The sequence below is a fragment of the Gadus morhua genome, chromosome 23, assembly GCF_902167405.1.
Source record: "Gadus morhua chromosome 23, gadMor3.0, whole genome shotgun sequence".
In the NCBI taxonomy this organism is placed as follows: Eukaryota; Metazoa; Chordata; class Actinopteri; order Gadiformes; family Gadidae; genus Gadus; species Gadus morhua.
The window spans coordinates 23,869,752-23,891,125 of NC_044070.1; the positions used below are offsets into that span (position 1 = coordinate 23,869,752).

Here is a 21,374-nt window from a genome sequence, read left to right on the forward strand (position 1 = left end):
GCTGCACTTCGCCGCCCAGTGAGTCTGTTCCCCGCAGTGCTCTCTGTGTAGGGTTCTGTCAGACGGTTACGTTGACCCTCTTCAGAGGCCTCACGGTAGGAGGGAAACAGGTGTGGCTCATTAGCACGGCTATTGCCAGACCAAGCTCCATCGTAGATTGATCTTGGTCTGGGGAGGCTGCTGTCATTTTCTTCAGCACAAGAGGTGTGATCAACGTGCCTAGTTCAACTCACTCTGTACGAAATTGTCTGCTTGCCGTCGCTTCCCTGTCGTCCTTGTGTTGAACCAGCCAATAGCGCGCCAGGGGGGGAAGCCAACTTGGTGATTGGCTCACGCAGAAATGTATTGGATGCAGAAAGAAATGTATTGGTCCTCTCCAAACCCTGGTGCAGGGCGGATCCAATCGGCAGCAGAACGGGCGGGGCTCCCCAGTCTGGGGGCTCATAGCGCTGATCACAGGTCGGCTCCCTTTGAGGACCAGGGAACGGAGGCAGACTCATGGTCACTGGTCCACTGGTTTAGAAACAGCTCCATCAGAGGCTTGATTTAGGCTTTATCTATAGAAACTTACAGTGAATATTTTTAGATTTATGTAATTAAAGTGCAGGAGGGGGTTCGGCCTCTCGGGAAAGGACCCCTACAGGTCCGGCTTTGAACGTGTGTGGTTCAGAACCAGAACGGCTGGGAGTCGAACGCCCTTGAATGAGCCATTTAATGAAAGAAAGGCTAAATAAGGTCTGCCTTGTTGATGTTCCTTATATCTTGCTGATTCATCTCGGATGATGTGAAAGTAAGCTAGTCGTTTGAGACTTTGGAGTCTAACATAGAGCCGCGTATCAAAACTTGAACTTTTTAAAACCTTTGATTTCAACTTACATTAGCCTCGCTTAAATATTCTCCTTGTCTCTCCTTTCTCTTAGCAGACCAAATAAATTCAGAGAAATATAGAACATCACTGGTTTGTTTGAGTCTTGCATGGTGGGTCGGAGACAAACTGAATTTAGTCTCCTCTGTTTGTCTGGCACATATTTCGGAATTGACAATAGAGCTGACTTTGACTTTGAGCGGTCGTGTGAATAAGCAGGGGAAAAAAAAGAAAAAACTGGAACAAAAGTGATTGTGCAGGTTCAAACACAGCACTCGTTGAAGGTGAGGGTATACTTTATACTTGTAATATGGCGACACTTTTATACACCACATAGCTCCATGCAGTCACTGCTGGCTGAAAGGGAAGGGAAACTACATAAACAATTTTTTCACAAAGTCCCTTTGGATCAAATTGTCTGAATGTGACTCTATATTAAATATAGCGACATTTTGTCTGAATACTTGGATTCTAAACATTCTATACCGCATTATGAAAAACCCATACATACATTTTCTGAACATAAAAAAGGGGTGAACCAAAGGAAATTGAGTCCAGTGTCTGGGCAAACTGGAACCCAGCTCAGTATGGGCTAGCTTAAACTGACTTTAATTCCCTAAAAACTTTTCTTTATGGAACTTTTCTTCAGCTGCCACCCATTTGGCCTCGTCAATCATAAAGATAAGAAAGACCCCCACATCACAAGAGGTGTATGAAATGACTTCAGCATTCATATTTTTTTCCTTCATTCAGTGTGCCATTTTTGTCCATAAAAGCTTTTTCAGAAAATTAATTGCCATGACATGCATCAATCGTTATCCTATCAATTCATCAACTCTGACAGAAGGGGATCACTGCAGTATAAATCATTAGGCGCGGCACATGTAATGGAATGTAGCAGATAGTGTAAAATGAATTGCCATTTAACGTTACAGTAATGGACGGCTCTATTATCACCACTCTAACAGAGATGGAGGGCAGATGAAGGCCATGGTATGATGAGATCAGGATTCAGATTTGCCGCACGACAAAAACAATAGCCAACGACGGCTTTTCAATGCCCTTCATCCAACGCATCAGTTTAATTCTCATGTCACTCACTGAAAACAGACCTCAGTTAATGAGCTTCTTCAGAGTTTGATAAAGTAAACTTTAGAGGAATTGTCCCGACAGTCACAAAAGTCTGAAAACAAATTAACCACTAAGAGCGATAGATGGTGAGATAGAGATAGTGAGAGAGAGCAAGAGAGAGAGAGAGCAGGAGAGAGATTGAGACATTTAGGGAGTGATTGAGAGGGAACTATAGGCAACTGCCCTATCAATGTCAAGCAGCCCATCAACACAAACAAATAAAGCCCCTCTCCATCTGCCTCCAACCTCACCTGTCGACCTCCTCCACCCCGGCAGAGCCTCCGTCCTCCCCCTCATCCATCACCCCCCTCCTTCTCTCCGTCAGGTACGGGCGGATCAATACCTGCCACCGCCTCCTGGAGACCATCACGGACTCCCGGCTGGTGAACGAGGGCGACGAGGCGGGGCTCACACCGCTGCACCTGGCCTCCAAGGAGGGCCACACCAAGGTGGTGGAGCTGCTCCTCCGCAAGGGGGCGCTGTTCCACAGGTAGGCCCCGATGCACCTCCGGGTACACCACCCGGGTACATCACCCAGACACACCACCCAGACACACCACCAAGATACACCACCCGGGTACACCACCCAGACACACCACCCAGACACACCACCAAGATACACCACCCGGGTACACCACCCGGATACACCACCCGGAAACACCTCCCAGGTACACCACCCGGATACACCACCCGGGTACACCACCCGGTTACACCACCCGGATACACCACCCAGATGCACCACCAAGATACACCACCCAGACACACCACTAAGATACACCAACCGGGTACACCACCCGGATACACCACCCGGAAACATCACCCGGCTACACCACCCGAATACACCACCCAAATACACCACCCGGATACACCACCCGGATACACCACCCGGGAACGCCACCCAGATAGACCTACCAGATACACCAACCCGATACAGCACCCTGGATTCACAACCCGGATACACCACCCGGATACACAACCCAGATACACCACCCAGATACAGCACCCAGATACAGCACCCAGATACACCACCCAGATACACCACCCGGATACACAACCCAGATACTGCACCCAGACACACCACCAAGATACACCACCCAGATACACCACCCACATACACCACCTGGATACACCACCCGGATACACACCCTGATATTGCACACAGACACACCACCAAGATACACAACCCCGATACAGCACCCCGATGTTCGAGGCCACAACCTTCTTTTACTCCCAAAGTATCCAAATATTCAAGATATTCTCAAATAGTCATACCTTCATGGCTTTTCTTTTTCATAAAGATGCAAGTGTTCACTGAAAACAGGGAATACTGTACGAGTAACGACAGAGAAATGTTGATCATTATCTTTTTTTGACATTGTTATGAAAAAGTACCTCAACCTCTTGGTCCTGAAGTCCTGGTATGAGCATGTTTGTAATCCTTGGCCTAATGCGTCTGAATGATGAGTGAACTGCCTGCTCTGAATCTGTGGTCTGCAGCGACTACAGAGGATGGACCTGTGTTCACCACGCGGCCAGCGAAGGATACACGCAGACTCTGAGGATTCTACTGTCTGCCAGCACCAAGCTGCTGGACAAAACCGACGAGGACGGGGTAGGCTCTACGTGTATATATGAAGAACTCTTCAGTGTTCAACTTTGAATATGGTGGGCTACTAGGCTCTCTATAGATGGATGAACAACTCTTCAATGTTCAACTTTAAATAGCCATACCCCTATATAAGGTAGGTCTTAAGAAAGCATTCAACAGTGTGAATGTGAATCACGCCAAAGAAGACAGCCTGTCATACATAGCCACAGCGATGAACAGAAGCAGACTTTCTGTTCTGACACGGCGACCTTCACGTTTATTGATCTTTTTAGTCTTTAAACCAAAACGGTTTTGTGATAAGTAGAGATACAGTTTGTGTAATTCATGAGTGAGTAGGGGTTAAACATCTTGTTCAAGGATGCTTTTTTAAGTCAAGTGAGTTCCATTTTATTTGTTTGGCCATTAATCTGAGTTAGAGTCTCAAAGTGCCTCACAGGCCATGTAATAGGAAAGAAAAATAACTCCCTTAAGTATGAAGGAAGGAACCTTAGGAAGGACCACAGAATGGGAGATCCCTCTCTAGTGGTAGTTAGGAGTGCAATGGGTGCCATAAAAGACGTACATAATAGCATAAACAGTTGAAATAAATTAGAAGTAGAAAATTGCCCACAGTTAGCTTGGGGCGCCCCGGGGTTCAGACCTGCTGGGATTACAACTCCTCAACCAATACCTGAATATCTCAGACATACGGCATATGCTGTTCCTGAACGGCATATGCCGTGGTATGTCAGTGGTCGCGGTGGCACATGCCAGAGGCCAATAAACGATCTTGGCGTCTCTCGACATACATACATTTATATATATTAGGCCGGCAGAAATGAGCGTGAAAATAAAGCGTTTATGCAATCTTACTTTAATTCAATTAATAAAAATGGACACACTAACGCAATTACATTTGACAATTTACAACTCCCAAATCTGTGTTGTTCCGTCAGTTTCATATTCAGCCCACACTATTTTTGGCTTATCAAGTACATTTGGTATGAATGATAATGTTCCATTCACTCAAAAAATGTATTAATCGTGAGTTAACTCACCTATACCGTCCAATTAAACGTGATTAAAATGTTAATGGTTTGACAGCCCTAATATACATACATATTTACATCTCCCTATCCCTGCAGAACACAGCTCTGCACATCGGAGCCAGGGAGGGACATGTGTCGGCCGTCCTGCTGCTGCTGTCGCGCGGCGCGGAGATCGTCCTGAGCAGGAACCAGACCTCCTTCCTGCACGAAGCGTTGCTGAACTGCCGGCAGGACGTGGTCAACGCCGTGATAGACAGCGACAGGTACCAGCCCCCCGCCCCCAGAGTGCCCCCCAACCAGCCCCGCTGGGAGCGTTCCTCCCCAGTGAGATCAGCGCGGTACGGGGACACGCCGGCCCCGGAGCCCCCACGCTTCAGAGATGGTGTCACGGTGTAACAATAGACGCTGTCTGACTTTATCGTCTTTTTGGTGCCTTTTTTATTATGCCAATTGTAGCCTAACACTTCATACTACTTAATGGGTGATTCCTGCTAATCCTCAGAAAATAATCCAATTACTGAGATCAGGATCTTATGCAGGGGCGATTTAAGACCCCAATTACTGGGGCTGAAGAAAACATTTTAATTCGAAGAAGTTAAAATTGTCAATGAAAAATGTGACAAACCACTTTTATATAGGCTTCATCCAAACTGACCTTATACCAGTAAAACCCATGAAAGGTCTAAACCCCCTTAAAAACCTAAAACCTAGAATCGCCTTTGTTCTTATGACGCCAACCACCACGCAAACTACTTCCATCTTCCTCGTTGCCCCAGATGTACGGAAGCTTTGAGGATGTTCAGCCCCGCCTCTTCCCAGCAATGCCCCGTCATGGACATGATTGAGATTCTGCCTGAGAGTTACAAGGTGAGCTGGCTGTAGGATGGTCTGAAGGACCAGTGGTATACAGGGACTATATGTTTAGGACACATATGTATAGTGTTCGTATACAGGGACTATATGTTTAGGACACATATGTATAGTGTTCGTATACAGGGACTATATGTTTAGGACACATATGTATAGTGTTCGTATATAGGGACTATATGTTTAGGACACATATGTATAGTGTTCGTATACAGGGCCAATGTGTATAGGACAGATATTTCTAGTCATTTTATTAAGGGACTAACGGATTCTCTTTCTGTTCACCAGTACCTGTTGGATCGCTGCGTGAGGGAATCGGATGACGACCCAAACAGCCCGGAGTTCACTGTATTTGAATGAGATTCATATTTATAGTTATGATACACACAGAATTCACCGTAGTTCAATGAGCATCATATTTATAGTTATGATACACACAGAATTCACCGTAGTTCAATGAGCATCATATTTATAGTTATGATACACACAGAATTCACCGTAGTTCAATGAGCATCATATTTATATTTATGATACACACAGAATTTACCGTAGTTCAATGAGCATCATATTTATATTTATGACACACAGAATTCACTGTATTTCACTTAGCATCTTATTAATATTAATGATAAACACGTGTGTAATGTGGGATACCATTGTTATTCTTTTTTGGTGTATTTAGAAAATATTCCAACAATGTGCATTGATTTGCCTGATATGAATACATTCTCTAGTATGGTATCACCACTAATCCTTATCATTGCTATTTGTATCTTTTTACAGATTGAATACAATTTCCAGTGGCTCCAGGCGCCCATTTCCTTGAAGAAGATGGCCAAGATAACAGGACAGCCTGTCCCCAAAATCCAGCCACTGGCCGCACTTAATGTATATATCCAGTCTTCGTTTACATTTTTATTGTGCATATGAAGTAAAACACAATATATGTTCCTCTTTTTGTGTTTATACATAACCAAAATCTCACTAGAAAAATCTTATTTTATCTACGCTATGAGATTGGATGGCTCAGAATAACATTAAGATACTGTCTGCATGCCTTGGTATGAGCATAACACAAATGGCCTCCCTGTGAACAAGTGTTACGGCCGAGTGCACCAGATGAACAGAATGAACTTCTTTTTCCTTCTACCGATCTCTCCCTAGAATATGGTGAAATACAACCGCATCGAGCTCCTCTCTCACCCTGTCTGTCAGAAGTACCTCGAAATGAAGTGGTCTGTATCAGATACCATCGAATCCCTAAATCATTATCACATCAAGCTTGATGTTTTTAGTGCCTCCTTTATTGCCATCAATGTTCGGTCGGACTGGTCGGTGTCTTGGCTGAATGTCGTCCACCAACGTCGGTGCCAGTAAAGTACCAACCTCTCAGTGAACCCCGCCCCTGACCACAGCTCCCCCTTGTGCGTAGGGTGGCCTACGGAAGCCTGGCCCATGTGCTGAACATGGTTCTGTACCTGATGGGTCAGCTCCCTCTCACCTACCTCACCCTGGCGCTGAGGCCATCCGTCAACACCACCTTACCGGGCCAGTTGGATGTGGAGATGGTGCCCGTCTCTTTCTCCGAGGTATTGGTTAGAAGGGACCAACGGGCTCCAGGAGATGAGCAGACTGAGAGAGAGATGAACGGGTGGATCGGTTTTGGTAGAATGGGTTGTGCATTGGGCTCTCTCTGTGCAGGCCTTTTGTTGAAGTATCAGTATATCAGTGCATTGTGGAGCTAACACGATAATGCGTATCTATCCTTAAACCAGCGTGCAAATATTGAAGTAGTGGCCCAGGCGATGCCCCAATGTTTATTTCATCAATATTTAGCCATAATTGATTTAAATGAAATCGCCACAGTAACTAAACTGCAGGCAAAGCAATCACACTCCATTCCATCTATAAGATAAGATATGGATAAGCCATCAAGAGTAATGGACGCAGGTATGTGCTTCGCCACGGTGTGCAAAATCCCGCACTTCGTCAAGCGCTAACCTATTCCACCCCCCCGCCTCGTCTCTGCAGCAGAGCTTCTTCCTCTCGCTGTGCATGGTGATGGTGGTGGTCATGAACTTCTACGCCATAGGGAAGGAGGTGCTTCAGATATTCCAACAGGTACAGTTATGCAACAGACGTCGTTTCACAGAAGGGTAAAGTACACCCATGAATCTTTAATCCCCCCGTCGCCGGGTACGGGGGCTATGGGCCGGCCGACCCGGGAGCCGTCACGCTGACGGATGGCGAGCGAGCCCCCCGCTGATTGGCCCATCAGTAACTCGGGAGTCAAACGAATCAGATTCAAGATTTAACGTCAGCCCAACCCCCGCGATAGAGCTTTCCTTTGTTCAGTTTGGGAGTACCAGACTTAAATCCCAGTGGATCAATGATATGTGCCCATGATGAGTCTCATGATGATATGATCATTGCATGTTAATTCAATGTTAATGAGATCATAAAAATGGCTAAAAGCGCCTGTCATTTTATAGTAGCACGCTTTTATTTTGGTATTAGTATATGCTACACGTGAACCTCCTAAGATGGCGCAATTTGACTGGTTTGCTATCTCGGGATTTTGGGCAATATCCCATGATTGAGATCAGCTTAGGCTCCGTGAATAGTGGGGAACAGCTATCCCCCACTATAGCTATCCCCCACTAAAGCTATCCCCCACTATTCACTTCGCCTTCGGCGACATGTGAAAGCCAAAGACATTTTAACAGTGCCGTTGGTGCATCATTCACAATGCGTTATACGTTTAAGTGGCTTTACAGATTTGTTTAGCTATTGATGTCTGTAAGCAAACCAAGCAAAGACAATAAAAATATGTCAGCCCTGTTTCATTGTGTTTCATTCCTTTCAAATAAACTGTTGTTTCTTTCCCACCTGCAAGCGCTGGAATTACTTCAAGGATTCGTCCAACAATATTGATTGGCTTGTGGCCTTTTTCTCGCTCGCCTTCGTCATTCCACTGGCCCTAAACGCCGAGGGGTCCCTACATTGGCAGGCGGGGGCAATGGCAGTTTTCCATTCTTGGGTTTGCTTTCTGCTCTATCTCCAAAGGTAGGGTTGCTTGCTCAATTAAGATAGCAACGAATGCCTTTCGAAGACAGTGGAGGACTTACCTCTAGCTGGCTGCTGAATTGACGGTCTCGTTTGCCCAGGTTTGATCGTTTCGGTATCTACGTGGTGATGTTCGGCGAAATCATGAGGACCTTGGTCAGAATCGTGATGCTCTTCCTGTTCCTGATGGTGGCCTTCGGTCTGGGGTTTCACGCACTGATGCTTAACCAGGTAGGGAACCAACCAGACCTCTCTGGGATCAGGAAATATCATCACAAACGAGCACAAGGAAACCACAACAAACAGACCTAATAAGGGGTTCTCACTTTTCACATCATGGAACAAATAAATATCAGTTGAAAGGTTGGTTGTGTTTAGGTTCCTGTTTGAACCGACATCCTGTAAGTCACCTCTTGTTTGTTCTCTTACAGAAAGAGTTTGCGACTGTGCCCTTGTCAGTCATTCAGATTTTCGTGATGATGATCGGAGAATTAAACTATGAAACCAACTTCTTGAAGCCGAACCTCGACAACAAACTTCCCTTCACTTTCCTGACATACGTGCTCTTTATTGAATTTGCTCTACTGATGCCAATACTGCTGGTGAATCTGTTGGTAAGTAGACTACAATATCAATATTGTATTGATTTCTGTACACAGGAAAGAATCTCGGCAAGGTACGCGAGGGGAAGTCTGAGCTCAACAGCCTCCAAGTTCATGAACAGATATTTCTCTGACCTTTGCCTCGTAGATCGGTTTGGCAGTCGGAGACATCGCAGAAGTCCAGAAGAACGCTTCCCTGAAGCGCATGGCCATGCAGGTATGTACGATGACGACGACGACGTATGTACGACGAAGACGACGTATGTACGACGAAGACGACGTATGTACGACGACGACGACGTATGTACGACGACGACGACATATGTACGACGACGACGTATGTACGACGACGACGACGTATGTACGACGACGTGAAGCCATCTCCGCAGCATGGAGCGATATGGCCGCATGAAGGATAACATGCACATGTGTTCTCCTCAGATTGAACTCCACACGGTGCTGGAAGACAAGCTGCCCTATTGGTTCATGAAGCGCGTGGACAAGCCCTTCATCCTCAACTACCCCAACCGGAAGTGCTCCAAGGTCGGCTGAGGTCAACCCATTGTGCCATGCGATGATCTGCTGACGCTAATTAGCAACACTAACGATGAACCACAATATACTTTAAACTCTGCAATTTTCCTCTGCAAGGTGGTTCAATTTGTTCACAGGTTCTAAATAATCCTCAAGTACCTACTTGTTATTTGGGTAGTCAAATGTCCATGCAAATCGCGAACAGTGAATGTTGGAGCCATTTTGATATTTAAGTTTGCAAATAAATTTTAGTGATTAAGATTCAGAACATTATTGAAATAATTAAGTTTATGAAATATGGTTTAATAGTATGGTGAATTATGGTTTAGAATTACGTAATTTTATGTTTGAAATCTGAGTGACTGCCGTTTTCTGTCCGGCCAATTGAGCGCGACGTCTGACGTTCTGACTGACAGATGTCAAATATATTGATGGGTTACCTATGACAAGGTTGAGCGGGAGTGCCAAACAATTTTTTCAACCGCGTGAATGCGATAGGGACATCTTTGTTTGTATTTTTAGTAATAAGGGAACAAATACATCGATCCATAATTCAAGACGCGCGTTGTCCGGATTTATCCGCTATCAGAAGCGGCCGCTGAAAGCTGCCACTGCAGTGAAGGCTGAAGGTCTTTGGATCAGGTTGCAGTTCCACAGCGGACCGTAGGCCCTTTACAGAGGGCTGTCATAGGTCATAGGGGAAACACAGGTGCACCCCCCCCCACAGTAACATCTGGTAGGTGGGTTGGTTTGATGTGTAGCTGTGTCAGAGTGTTGTTTATCTTCTATACTTCAGTCCATCACTGCTGCACTGGTCCACTGGACTGCACTGGAGCAGAGCCCACATCATTGGGACAAGCGACTTCTGTGTGGTTCCACGATGACACTTCTATGAAAAGAGTCTTTCCCATACACTGACAACCTGCCACTTAAAAACAGTACAACCTGCCACTTAAAAGCAGGACTTAGCATTGTGTAGCATCTTATCCTAGCTGTCGTTGTAGTATACGGGGAATGGGTTAACGTAGTGATTGTTAGTGCTTGGCAATTGGTTCTAGGAACATCCTTACTGTACAGACAGCGCTATATGGTTGTTGCTCTTACTTCTGTCAAATGTACTTATTGTCAGTCGCTTTGGATAAAAGGGTCTGCTAAATGCCCTGAATGTAAATGAAAATGTAGCATAGGTCCCCATATCCGGACTGACTACCATGTTCCCGTACTCAGCGATTCAGAATGGTTGCAGATCTACTTTGACAGCGCTGAAGTAGCTGACCTGCGTCTTGATGTTCGCTCATCGAGGACTCATTGGTTTTCAATGCTCATCTGACAATACGTTCATCTCTGGCTCTTCCACATAACGTCTGTTTATTCGGCTCTCTTTTATTCTCCTCTCCGTGCTGTCGCTTGTCTTTACCCTTCTGAGTTCATCCTTCCCTCAGGGAATCTTCAATTGGTCGTTTAGGAGTTTTAATCAGGGCTTGTAAGCCCCTTGGAACCGCTAAATACTGTAAAAAGAGCCTTTCTAATGACCTCCACACGTTTTTGTCTGTCTTGGGTTTGTGCACAGAGCTACATTAATATGCTCCTGCAGAGGGAGGGGGAAGAGAGAACAGATATCAGGCCCCAGATGACCAGCAAGTCAAGCCACGCCAATCCTATCGAGAATGAACTCCAAAAGCAGAAGACCAGGTAAAGTATATTTATATCATATGTATATCCGTACATCATATGTATATGATGGGGTGGTTATGTGGATAAATTGCTGGTTTCGACAAGTAGAATATCTATCATTTGTTTTACTTTTTAAAGTTAGTGTGAGGTTGGTCCTTAATCTGGTCATGAATCTTTATTGTATCGGAGCAAGATTTACTTCATCGTAGACATTTCTGGGGGAAAAGCAGAGCAATGATTTGATTTGGACTACAGGGAGAGATTCATGCAGTGGTGTTTGTGATGCGTGAGCAGCCTCTAGTGGCCTTTAAATACAATCAACGGGTTTTGACGTTCAACTATTCTAGTACTTCACTGCCTCAAAGTTCGCTCACATATTATCGTTCTGAAAAACAACAAACATTGGGCAGGATTAGGGTGAAAGGTGTTGGTACCAATCCCTAGTCCACAGGTAGACTTGAGCCTAACCCCTATTGACTCATGCATGCATAAAACAAAACTTTTCGCTGTGTCTACCTCATTAAATAGTGCATCAATTCTAGCCTTTCTATTGTCGCAAATCAGACTTTAGATTAATAACTCAAGTTTGATTATTGAAGAGCTCTGATCTGGGGGAAAGGGGCATTTCACCTTCTTTTGCTTCATATTTCTGACCAATCATGTTGCTTGGGGCGTGGATCTATGAGCACGATCCCCTCCTGTAATCTTAATCCACTCCGTCCATGAGTTCTCTGAGGTAGATATGAAACAGAACCAAGGAGTGTAGCTCCGCCCTTTAAGGGCTAGGTGTAGCTCCGCCCTTTAAGGGGTCGACGTAGCTCCGCCCTTTAAGGGGTCGGTGTAGCTCCGCTCTGAGGGGTCGGTGTAGCTCCGCCCTTTAAGGGGTCGACGTAGCTCCGCCCTTTAAGGGGTCGGTGTAGCTCCGCCCTTTAAGGGGTCGACGTAGCTCCGCCCTTTAAGGGGTCATGTAGCTCCGCCCTTTAAGAGGTCATTGTAGCTCCGCCCTTTAAGGGGTTGGTGTGCGGCCCCGGCTCTGGGGTGGTTCCTCCCAGAGGTTCTGCTTTAGCAAAAACATCTCTCCCCCTCCCTCTATCCCTCCCTCCCTCCTCCCTCCCCCTCCCCTCCCTCCTCCCCCTCCTCCCCCCCCTCCCTCCCTCCCCCCCCTCCCCCTCCCTCCCCAGGATGAAGGAGATGTCCTGCCTGCTGGAGAAGCAGCACGGCCTCCTGAAGCTCGTCCTCCAGAAGATGGAGATCACGTCGGAGGCTGACGAGTACGACGGGCCGGAGCACTTCAGGGGCCGGGGGGGCCCCCGCATGACCCCAGGCCCCCGGCCCCAGGGCGGCTCCAAGTGGATCCCGCTGATGAAGGCCCTCGACCGCAAGAGTTTGGGGAAATAGGGTGCTGCTGTGTGTGTTTGTGTTTGTGCGTTCGTGTGTGTGTGTTTCTGTGTTTCTGTGTGTGTGTGTGTGTGTGTGTGTGTGTTGTAGAATCTACAAAGTTAATAAACTTTGAATCACTGCCTTTGCCTTCGGGCTCTGTTCGTTGTTTTGGGAGTTAAACTGTCAAACCGTTTCATGTTTTGATGTTTTAACTTTGATTAAAATTTAAAAAGGGCATTATCGTACATAACTGTCACTTAAATAAATGTTGTTGTGGAATAAAAAGCACATTGTCTACAAAGCAAGGTGCTACATGCATTGCCTCTTTGATAAGCTATCGATACCGTCAGCACAATGTCAACTAATACTGTATTGTTTGTGTCTGAAGTAATCTCGTCGTTGAAATACCATATTTGAATGTCTTAACTTGTGCTGCATGTACTGTATTTATTATATTTTAGTTGTTTGTAAACTTGAAGTTCTTGGTACTGTGTGTCATTGAATCTTAATAAAGAATGAATAAAGCTTCTATCAAATGTATAACTAAATGTGTGTGCGGGTATTTCTGTTTGGTGTGTGCGGGTGTATGTGTGTGCGTGAGTCCTAAACTGGAGATCTCTATTTTGTGTGGCTATGGTAATAGTGGTTTTGGGTATAGTGCATTCTGGTAATGCATTTGTGGTGTTTCCAGTAGTTCATTCTGTTAGGGCGATTGTTTTGGCTTTCCCATAGTGCATTCTGAGGCGTAGTACTTAACCCTGTGAGAAATAGTAGTTAACCCACCCTAGCTTTTCACGCCACAGCTGGTCCACTAGTAACCATGGGAACCACAGGGCAAAGCCTCTGACATCATCGCCTTGCACCTGTCGCTCTGTCTCCCTCTGTCGTACGAGTGAACGTGGGGGGGGGAGGGGTGCTGATAGGGGGGTCACGACCTCTGCAAGTGTACGCTGATTGACGAATGCGTACTCTCCCTTCAAGTCCAGATTCCAGTGTTTCTCCTCAGGACTTCTGGCTGAACTGTAATGACTCCTGCAGCCGACACAATGACCGTGTGGCCGTCCATTACGCTTCCAGATACCCTCGTGGGCTTGGTTTTAAGCGGGGTACATGTGCGCAGAATGACTACTGCTGATGCGTGCCACTGTTTCAGTCTCACTGCCTGACCGGAGTCTGTATTTCGGCGAGGAGTAGAAGGAAGTGAAAAACTTCTTTTCAGACTGGCATCTGAAAAGAAGAGTCCATTAATCACACGTATCATTCTGAGCGGCCAGGTCCCGGGCCTCAGAGTGGATAGTGTTCTGGGAGCGGACAGATGGTGTGACAGGGAGTCGGACGGACAGAGTGTCTGGAGGTTTTCTGAGCCTGATACCGGAGGCGTTGGTTCACTATCTCAGACCCGAGGCTGAGCTGGCCTCAGGGCTTGAGGACTAGTTTCTCTATTTTCTTAACGTTTGAAATTACAGTGGAAGGAGAAGGGATCGTGGGGAACTTTGGGAATGTGGCTCTGGATTAGGGAGCATTCCGGTCCCAGGGACGGAGGGAGAATAAGGACCTATAGAGCTGTGGCGCTCGGACATATAGAACAGACACAGAAAACAAAGAATGGATTTGCTGCACTTTCAAAACATATGCTTTCATTTTTAAAAGATAGTTTAAAAGTATATAGAAGTATTTCAAGTTGATGATCTGCATTCTTAATAAACTGCATGATAAAAATAAAAGATTTGTGTCTACCCTGATCATGCCTGGGGTAGTCCAGGGCTGATACCAATTTGCTTCTGAATGTCATATCTACTATGAGTAGCAATTCCAAAACTATGGATTTGATCGAATGGTCATTTGGATTTTCTTTCAAACTCCCTGAGGCAAATGTCCTCAAATCGAGGGTGAAATTGTTCTGGAGTGACTGTGTCTGTCCGGGAGTGTTTCACAGTGTGCAGGTTGGAGAGGCAGTATCACACCTAAAGAAGCAGATAGGACTCCTGTGTGTCGCAGGATGTTCCTAACAAAGAACCCCAGCTGATCTCAGCCCTGGCTCTGGGAGTCGTCGAGGATCACGGTAACCATGGTTTCTGCCTCCTCTGTTATGAAGGTGCTGGACGTCATCGGATCAATAACACTGTGAGAAAAAGGAGGGAATATATGGCCTTAAGGGTGAATCAATATTACATGAATACAGAATGTGCCCACCGCACGCTACCCCAACACACGCACACACGGACACACACAAACAGACGCACACGCACACATGGCCACGCCCTTGTCATGCCAGCGGTCCAGATGTCATGGGAACTGCGGACAGCTGTGTGTGTTGGGGAGGCAGCGGGAGAAAAGGTCTCTGCATCTGCTGAAACCCAATCCCTCTGTGAAACTGGCAGATGGATTAGGGCCACTTTTGATGAGGTCATAAAGACATTTCTATTAGTGAAACTCTTCCATTAGTGGGAGAGGGGCCGCTGGGGGGGGGGGGGGGGGGGGGGGGGTGCACCGCGGGGCGAAACATGTCACTTGTTTGTAGTTTACGTTTGATTCGGTATTTGTAGTCCTCCCGTGTGATTTATCCCCCACGTCATGGGAGGGATGCGCCGCCATTCGCCTGATTCATGGGCCACAGATTGTCTTATCGTCAGCGTGAGGAACTGCTCCCCAGTAACTCTGGCTGAACTATAAATCCATGCAGGACTTTGTGCAGTTACACAGTGAATACCTTAGAGTCAAGACCGTGACAAACACATCACATCCCCAGTTGTGGTCAACTTGTATGAAGGGGCTAGGTGGTCCTCAGAGGAAAGGGGTGGAGATAAAAACAATAAGCTCATGCCAAGTCCAGGGCACTTAATTTAGCCATATAAGCAAGTGTGTAGCTTCCAGTCCGGGGTGACAGAGGCGACAGTCAAAGATGATTGCTTATGTTTTGGCTATTTCATATATTAATATTTACATATTTTTTCGGACAAATCAAACCAAGCCTAGTTCAGTTTTGCATTGACAGCTGTCTTAAAAGGGAAACGGTTTTCTTTTTTTTTCTCTTCAAGGCAACAGACATCTGCTCCAAGCACAGGTGGCACCGTCATGTCCACCGGCTCAATAGCAAGTGATGCTGAGGATTTTAGCCCCTGTCAGAGAAGGACCACGCGGGGAACCGACTATCACAACTCTCACCGCTGCACTGAAGACGACGAGGAGGAGTTCGACGATCGAGTCCACGGGAAGGCCAAACCACAACCGACCGCGGCGCAGCTTTCCAACGCACCCCAGAGAGAGAGTCGCCAGTGTCAGAGGAACGCAGCCAACGCCAGGGAAAGAGCGCGGATGCGGGTGCTGAGCAAAGGGTTCTCCAGACTCAAGACCACCCTACCGTGGGTGCCGGCTGACACCAAGCTGTCCAAGCTGGACACGCTGAGGCTGGCGTCCAGCTACATCTCCCATCTCCGACAGCTGCTGCAGGACGAGCGCTTTGAGCGCAGCTTCGTGCATCCCGTCAACCTGGTAGGACGCGGTGCCTTTGCTTTGACATCGTTCGTTTTTTAAAGAGACGCTGAAAGGAAATGCGTTGGGGCTAATTTAGTTTATGGAATAGCGATATTATTGCATGAATACTAAATACCTAGGCATGATTGATTGATTAGGCTATTTATATTAAATAAAAAACACGATAAATAGGTTGCATATAGGTTGAATAATCACAGGAGAGGTATATTTATTTCGTTTTAAATCGTAGGCGAGGTAATAACCTCTTATCTATATCATTATAAATCTTACTTTAATCTCACTTTTTCCACTATAAACCATTCTGAGTTGAATTATTATTTTTTGTCATAAATCTCACTTCCCACTCTCCTGTGCTCCCAGACTTGGCCCTTCGTGATGTCAGGGCGCTTAGAAGAGAAGGAAGACAACATCATGACTTCAGCTGGCCGGACACTCTGTGGAGCTTCAGCATAGAGATACTTTGTCTGTCTCTGTCTCTCTCTCTCTCTCTTCTCTCTTCTCTCTCTCTCTCTCTCTCTCTCTCTCTCTCTCTCTCTCTCTCTCTCTCTCTCTCTCTCTCTCTCTCTCTCTCTCTCTCTCTCTCTCTCTCTCTCTCTCTCTCTCTCTCTCTCTCTCTCTCTCTCTCTCTCTCTCTCTCTCTCTCTCTCTCTCTCTCTCTCTCTCTCTCTCTCTCTCTCTCTCTCTCTCTCTCTCTCTGCACTGATGTGATTAGGAGTTTTATCCAAGGTGCCTTCACAAAGGTGCCTTTCTACAAAAGACCAGAATGAACGACGAAGGCAAAATTAATGTTGACACATTTGGAAAAAAAAAACGTGTAACTTTGGAAGTAGAGGAGAGCATTGAGTTTGAACTTTTTCCCAAACCCTGCCTAATGGCACCTTGGGCGGTCGCTTATGTCTTAATGCATGTTTATAAATGTTTAAGAGACAGCGTATCTAAAGTAGAGTGTTGCCTGAGGCTACTCACACAAGATAGGCCTAAGTGAATGGTTAGTCGACTTAATTTGGAGCAGATCCAAGAACAAGAATGAAGCCATCGTTTTTATCGTTGGGTTATACCATGTTTACAGATGACAATTTTCTCTCAGTTCAACCATCTGATCCTTACAAGTTTTATCTGTGAGGTATAGGGAATTATACAAGATTCAGACGATATTATTACAGGATTAGGTCTTCACTTGCATTTTTAGCAACCTCTGATTCTTACCACTGATGATATAATAATTTATATTACATATGCAATGTATGTGTTTGTGTATAAACAATGTTTACAACAACATTACCAAAGTGTACAAATATTGTTTGTGGGTTTGACGATATAATCCAGTAGCCTAGTAGGTGTTGCCTGGTAAATCTGTGATTTTGGCGTGTTTTTAAATGTGTTTCATTAGACAGCTGCTTAACCGCGGTTTGAATGCATTATACAACATTTCCAATGGATTCTGATCTGCGTTAATGCATCAGAGAGCATGCACATTAGCATTAGCCTTAGCCTGCATGCATATACATGTGTTGAGTTATTTATGAAGTAATACTACGCTGCTTGGCAGCCGTCACTGTCCACTGAACAGCTGGCGTCCTTAATATTGCACGTATATTTAATATGTTATATGCATTAATATGAGACCTAATCATTTCATTTTTCGCCTCCCAAAATATAGTTTGCTAAATGAGGTTGTCAGCTGTTTCAAGTAGGCTATGTAGGCTAGTTGGTTGTTTAGCTGTTGTTAGGCTACCGTCAAACCAATGACTCAAACGTTATAGCACATTAAGCTGTTTTATAATTAGTGTCCTGGTGGCTGAAGAACGAAGACTCAACACACTGTTTATCTTTTTCATTTTGATTTGGTTCTGGTCTGTTTTATAAAGTTCATGGTATGTTTGTATGGTTGGAAATGGGATACAGGCTACAAGGAGTATCCCCACAGACCATAAACTTAATAAAACAGCCCTGAATAGCCTTACGTGAGTCCGCTTCAAGATGTTGTCAGCGCATTAAAAGACAAGACTCTTCTGCGTATCGCCGCTGATTTATTCTGAGCACAGCAGGGATTAAAGACACAGGGGTTAGAGCCAGTTTAAGTGTTTGATCCGAGGGTCCGGGACAACGCGAGCACCGACCGAGATTGTAAGTGCCATGTCTGGGGCACGCCGGGTGAATTAAAGTGCTGTTAGATGAAGGAGGACAGGGAGTCAGAGGCAAGACAAGAGCTTTCATCACAGCCTCGGACGGCTGCAGCTGTTGGGACCACTGTCTAGTTTCCCAGCACTGTGAACCGTTCTCCTGGGAGGGGAAACCACAGAGCTGTACTTACGGCCAGCTAATGAGCACGAGCCTCTCACCCGCATTCTTCTGCTTGTTTTGATCCATCTTTATCAGGGCAGCAGAGAACTACAATCCATTATTTGTCCATTAAGGATACAAGGAAGAAATTATGCTCTTAGTCAAAGTTGTAAAGTCAACTCGATTCAATTATACAACTGAAAGCCTCAATGATCTAATAATGTTTTGGGGTAGGCCTACTGGAATTTTTATAGATTTGAGATGTGTAAGATATAGCAAAGATTTAGTGGCCTCATATTCCCAGATAAACGTCAGAGCAGCCTGTTGTTGTCCATCAATCTGTTCATCTGTTTCCAACGTCGTTACTGACATCTAGTGGTGAAACGGGAGAAACCTTAAGCCAACGAGAAGAAATAAATCACTTTTGATTGATTCACTGCACAAAATGGAAACTCCGATTTTATTAATTGTTTTATTAATATGGCCAGGATTTTCAATCCCATTAGTCCAATTTATAAAAAAGCCAATTTAGTTTGGATATGGACGTTCAAATCAATCTTATATAGACACATTCAATTACCGAAAGACGCTATTTGCTCCTAAAATGGTATGAGGTCGAGATTCAATTAGTTTCACAATTAGTTATATGTGTGTGTATGCAGGGCCGTGGCACCAAATCCTGGGCCCTGTATACAAGAGGTACTGATGCCCCCCCCCCCCCCCCGAATTCCCCGGGGGGGGGGGGGGGGGGCGTGGCCGTGTGCGACTCCTAACACTGGATAATTCAAAATAAATAAAAAACTTTTTTTTTTCTTTTTATTGACATGGGCCCCCCCTCTGCCTTGGGCCCCCCCACAACTGTCCACCTTTCCCCCGCAGTCCAACGGCCTTGTGTGTGTGTGTGTGTGTGTGTGTGTGTGTGTGTGTGTGTGTGTGTGTGTGTGTGTGTGTGTGTGTGTGTGTGTGTGTGTGTGTGTGTGTGTGTGTGTGTGTGTGTGTGTGTGTGTTTGTGTCAAGCATGTGTGGGTGTCTGCATGTCTAAAATATCGAATTAAAGTTCATATTAAGCAAAAATCCAGTTGATTTAAAACATGGAAGGATTGAAGAGAAAACAAACCTTTTACATTGAGACGTCTGCGCTATAAATAATGCTCATTTTAAGTGCTCCCAAGTCGCTGGTTCTTTAATGGCTATGATTAGTTCAACCAGCAGAGGTCAGTGTAAATTCACAATGTAACAAGGACACGACATGGATGGTAGCCGGCTGCTCGGGAAACGAACCCTCAGTGTATGTTGATCCGGACATATAGTCCCAGTGTTTAATTCTATTTTCCTATCAGCCCATTAGAGATGAATAAATAATCGACCAACTCCAGTGATAGTAGTTAGTACATCAATGTTTTATAGGTAAAGTAGTATACATACGATATAATAATATCAGTAGCGTAGGTCTAAGAACATAGGCTAGTTACAGTTAACATATTGCCAGTAGCCTCTTGTTAGTATTGTTGAATTAATAATACATTTCAGTGGTAAATATTTTAAAACCCCTGAACGGGTTGGCTGAACTCCCTTCAGGTGGAACACATTATGGGAACTGCATTCCCATCAAGGCCCGGCCCCATCCAACTCCTTCCTTTTTCTTTTTTGCCTTTTTTCATATTTTCGTTTGTAGAATCATTTCCATGAACAGGAAGGAACTACAAGTCCAAAGCCAACATCGGGGTTCACTGAGGAGGCCTTTGTTGCTCCCCGAAAAAAAAAACGAAATCCCCCAAAAACGTTTGGGTACTAGAGTCAGGAATCCAGACCGGACACTTTGAGTTTGGCGGAGGCGCTCTCCGTGAGTTTGTTATTCAATATGCACTCACTCAATAGCACTAATGAGAAAGAGGATATGTAAATCCCAAACTATTTCAATCAAGTCCGGGCTAATGTATACACTTCTCCTCTGGGAAATCTGGTTTCCACTGCCGTAAATATTCTGGATTTGTTTATCAATGGCGTCCTTATATGGTCTGATCGTCCCAGCAGCCAACCTGCTAAAAATACAACCGGCATTAAGTTGGGCCAATAGAATTGCATTGACTCATTGGTTTAGGGTTAAGATATTATACGTGGAGGGGTTCGCTCTGATCACACGCGCACGTGACGCCTTCACTCTGATGGAGGCTGACATGAGCGTCTTTGGTTTAATAACTGACAGATTGTAGAGGGAGAGAGAGAGAGAGAGAGAGAGAGAGAGAGAGAGAGAGAGAGAGAGAGAGAGAGAGAGAGAGAGAGAGAGAGAAAGAGAGAGGGAGGGAGAGGGAGAGAGAGAGGGGGAGAGAGAGGGGGAGAGAGAGAGAGAGTCACCAGAGAGAGAGAGAGAGGGAGAGAGGGAGAGAGGGAGAGAGAGAGAGAGAGAGCGAGCTGGTGCGTGAGACTTCCTGCTGCTAGGAGGAGATGACACGCTCCTCTGTTCGGCAGGTGATTGGGTTACAGTGGGAGTGCCCCCCCCGCCCCCCCCCCCCCCCCCAGGACAGAGGGAGGCTCTTTGTGGTGGTGGAGCTGCTGGGAGCTGGGCCGGGGAAGGTCGGACACGCGGAGATAGTGGAAGAAGAACTGTGTGTGTGTGTGTGTGTGTCTGTATGTGTGCATGGTATGTCTGGGTATATATGGTATATATTTGTGAGCATGGTATGTGTATGCACGGTGTGTTTGTGTGCATGGTATGTGTGTGAATGCATGGTGTTGTTCGTTTGTAAGTGCATCTGTAGATGGTGAGGGTACAGATGAGCAAAGGTCTGAGTTTCGACAAGACAACATCAGGCCCTAAAACTCCTTCAGGCATCTCAGTG

At 45.7% G+C, this 21,374-nt stretch overlaps 2 protein-coding genes across 3 annotated transcripts in view; both read left to right on the forward strand.

The window, feature by feature from the left end:
- The window catches only part of LOC115537365 (transient receptor potential cation channel subfamily A member 1), a 30,185-nt gene extending 16,892 nt beyond the window's left edge, over nucleotides 1–13,293 (forward strand). For both annotated transcript variants that reach the window (XM_030349225.1, XM_030349226.1), the window contains 17 exons: nucleotides 1–18; nucleotides 2,322–2,486; nucleotides 3,494–3,608; nucleotides 4,730–4,896; nucleotides 5,410–5,500; nucleotides 5,789–5,848; nucleotides 6,284–6,388; nucleotides 6,665–6,735; nucleotides 6,933–7,089; nucleotides 7,532–7,621; nucleotides 8,397–8,566; nucleotides 8,668–8,797; nucleotides 8,998–9,180; nucleotides 9,317–9,385; nucleotides 9,610–9,711; nucleotides 11,273–11,394; nucleotides 12,558–13,293. The exon at nucleotides 1–18 is cut by the window's left edge and continues 158 nt beyond it. In XM_030349225.1, coding sequence (XP_030205085.1) covers nucleotides 1–18; nucleotides 2,322–2,486; nucleotides 3,494–3,608; nucleotides 4,730–4,896; nucleotides 5,410–5,500; nucleotides 5,789–5,848; nucleotides 6,284–6,388; nucleotides 6,665–6,735; nucleotides 6,933–7,089; nucleotides 7,532–7,621; nucleotides 8,397–8,566; nucleotides 8,668–8,797; nucleotides 8,998–9,180; nucleotides 9,317–9,385; nucleotides 9,610–9,711; nucleotides 11,273–11,394; nucleotides 12,558–12,774 — 2,032 coding nt within the window. In that variant the 3' untranslated portion in view covers nucleotides 12,775–13,293. The remainder of the gene's footprint in view (nucleotides 19–2,321; nucleotides 2,487–3,493; nucleotides 3,609–4,729; nucleotides 4,897–5,409; nucleotides 5,501–5,788; nucleotides 5,849–6,283; nucleotides 6,389–6,664; nucleotides 6,736–6,932; nucleotides 7,090–7,531; nucleotides 7,622–8,396; nucleotides 8,567–8,667; nucleotides 8,798–8,997; nucleotides 9,181–9,316; nucleotides 9,386–9,609; nucleotides 9,712–11,272; nucleotides 11,395–12,557) is intronic.
- Nucleotides 13,294–15,560: 2,267 nt separating this feature from the next.
- msc (musculin (activated B-cell factor-1)) lies at nucleotides 15,561–16,767 on the forward strand. Its single transcript, XM_030349235.1, has 2 exons — nucleotides 15,561–16,248; nucleotides 16,612–16,767. Exons 1-2 carry the CDS (start codon nucleotides 15,832–15,834, stop codon nucleotides 16,702–16,704), a joined length of 510 nt encoding a protein of 169 aa, XP_030205095.1. The 5' UTR covers nucleotides 15,561–15,831; the 3' UTR covers nucleotides 16,705–16,767.
- Nucleotides 16,768–21,374: the final 4,607 nt, after the last annotated feature.

Excerpts from the sequence above, each read along its gene's own strand:
- msc (XM_030349235.1), top strand. The coding sequence starts at position 15,832 with ATGTCCACCGGCTCAATAGCAAGTGATGCTGAGGATTTTAGCCCCTGT. Across the intron at positions 16,249-16,611 it reads TCGTGCATCCCGTCAACCTG|ACTTGGCCCTTCGTGATGTC; the intron begins GTAGGACGCGGT and ends CTGTGCTCCCAG.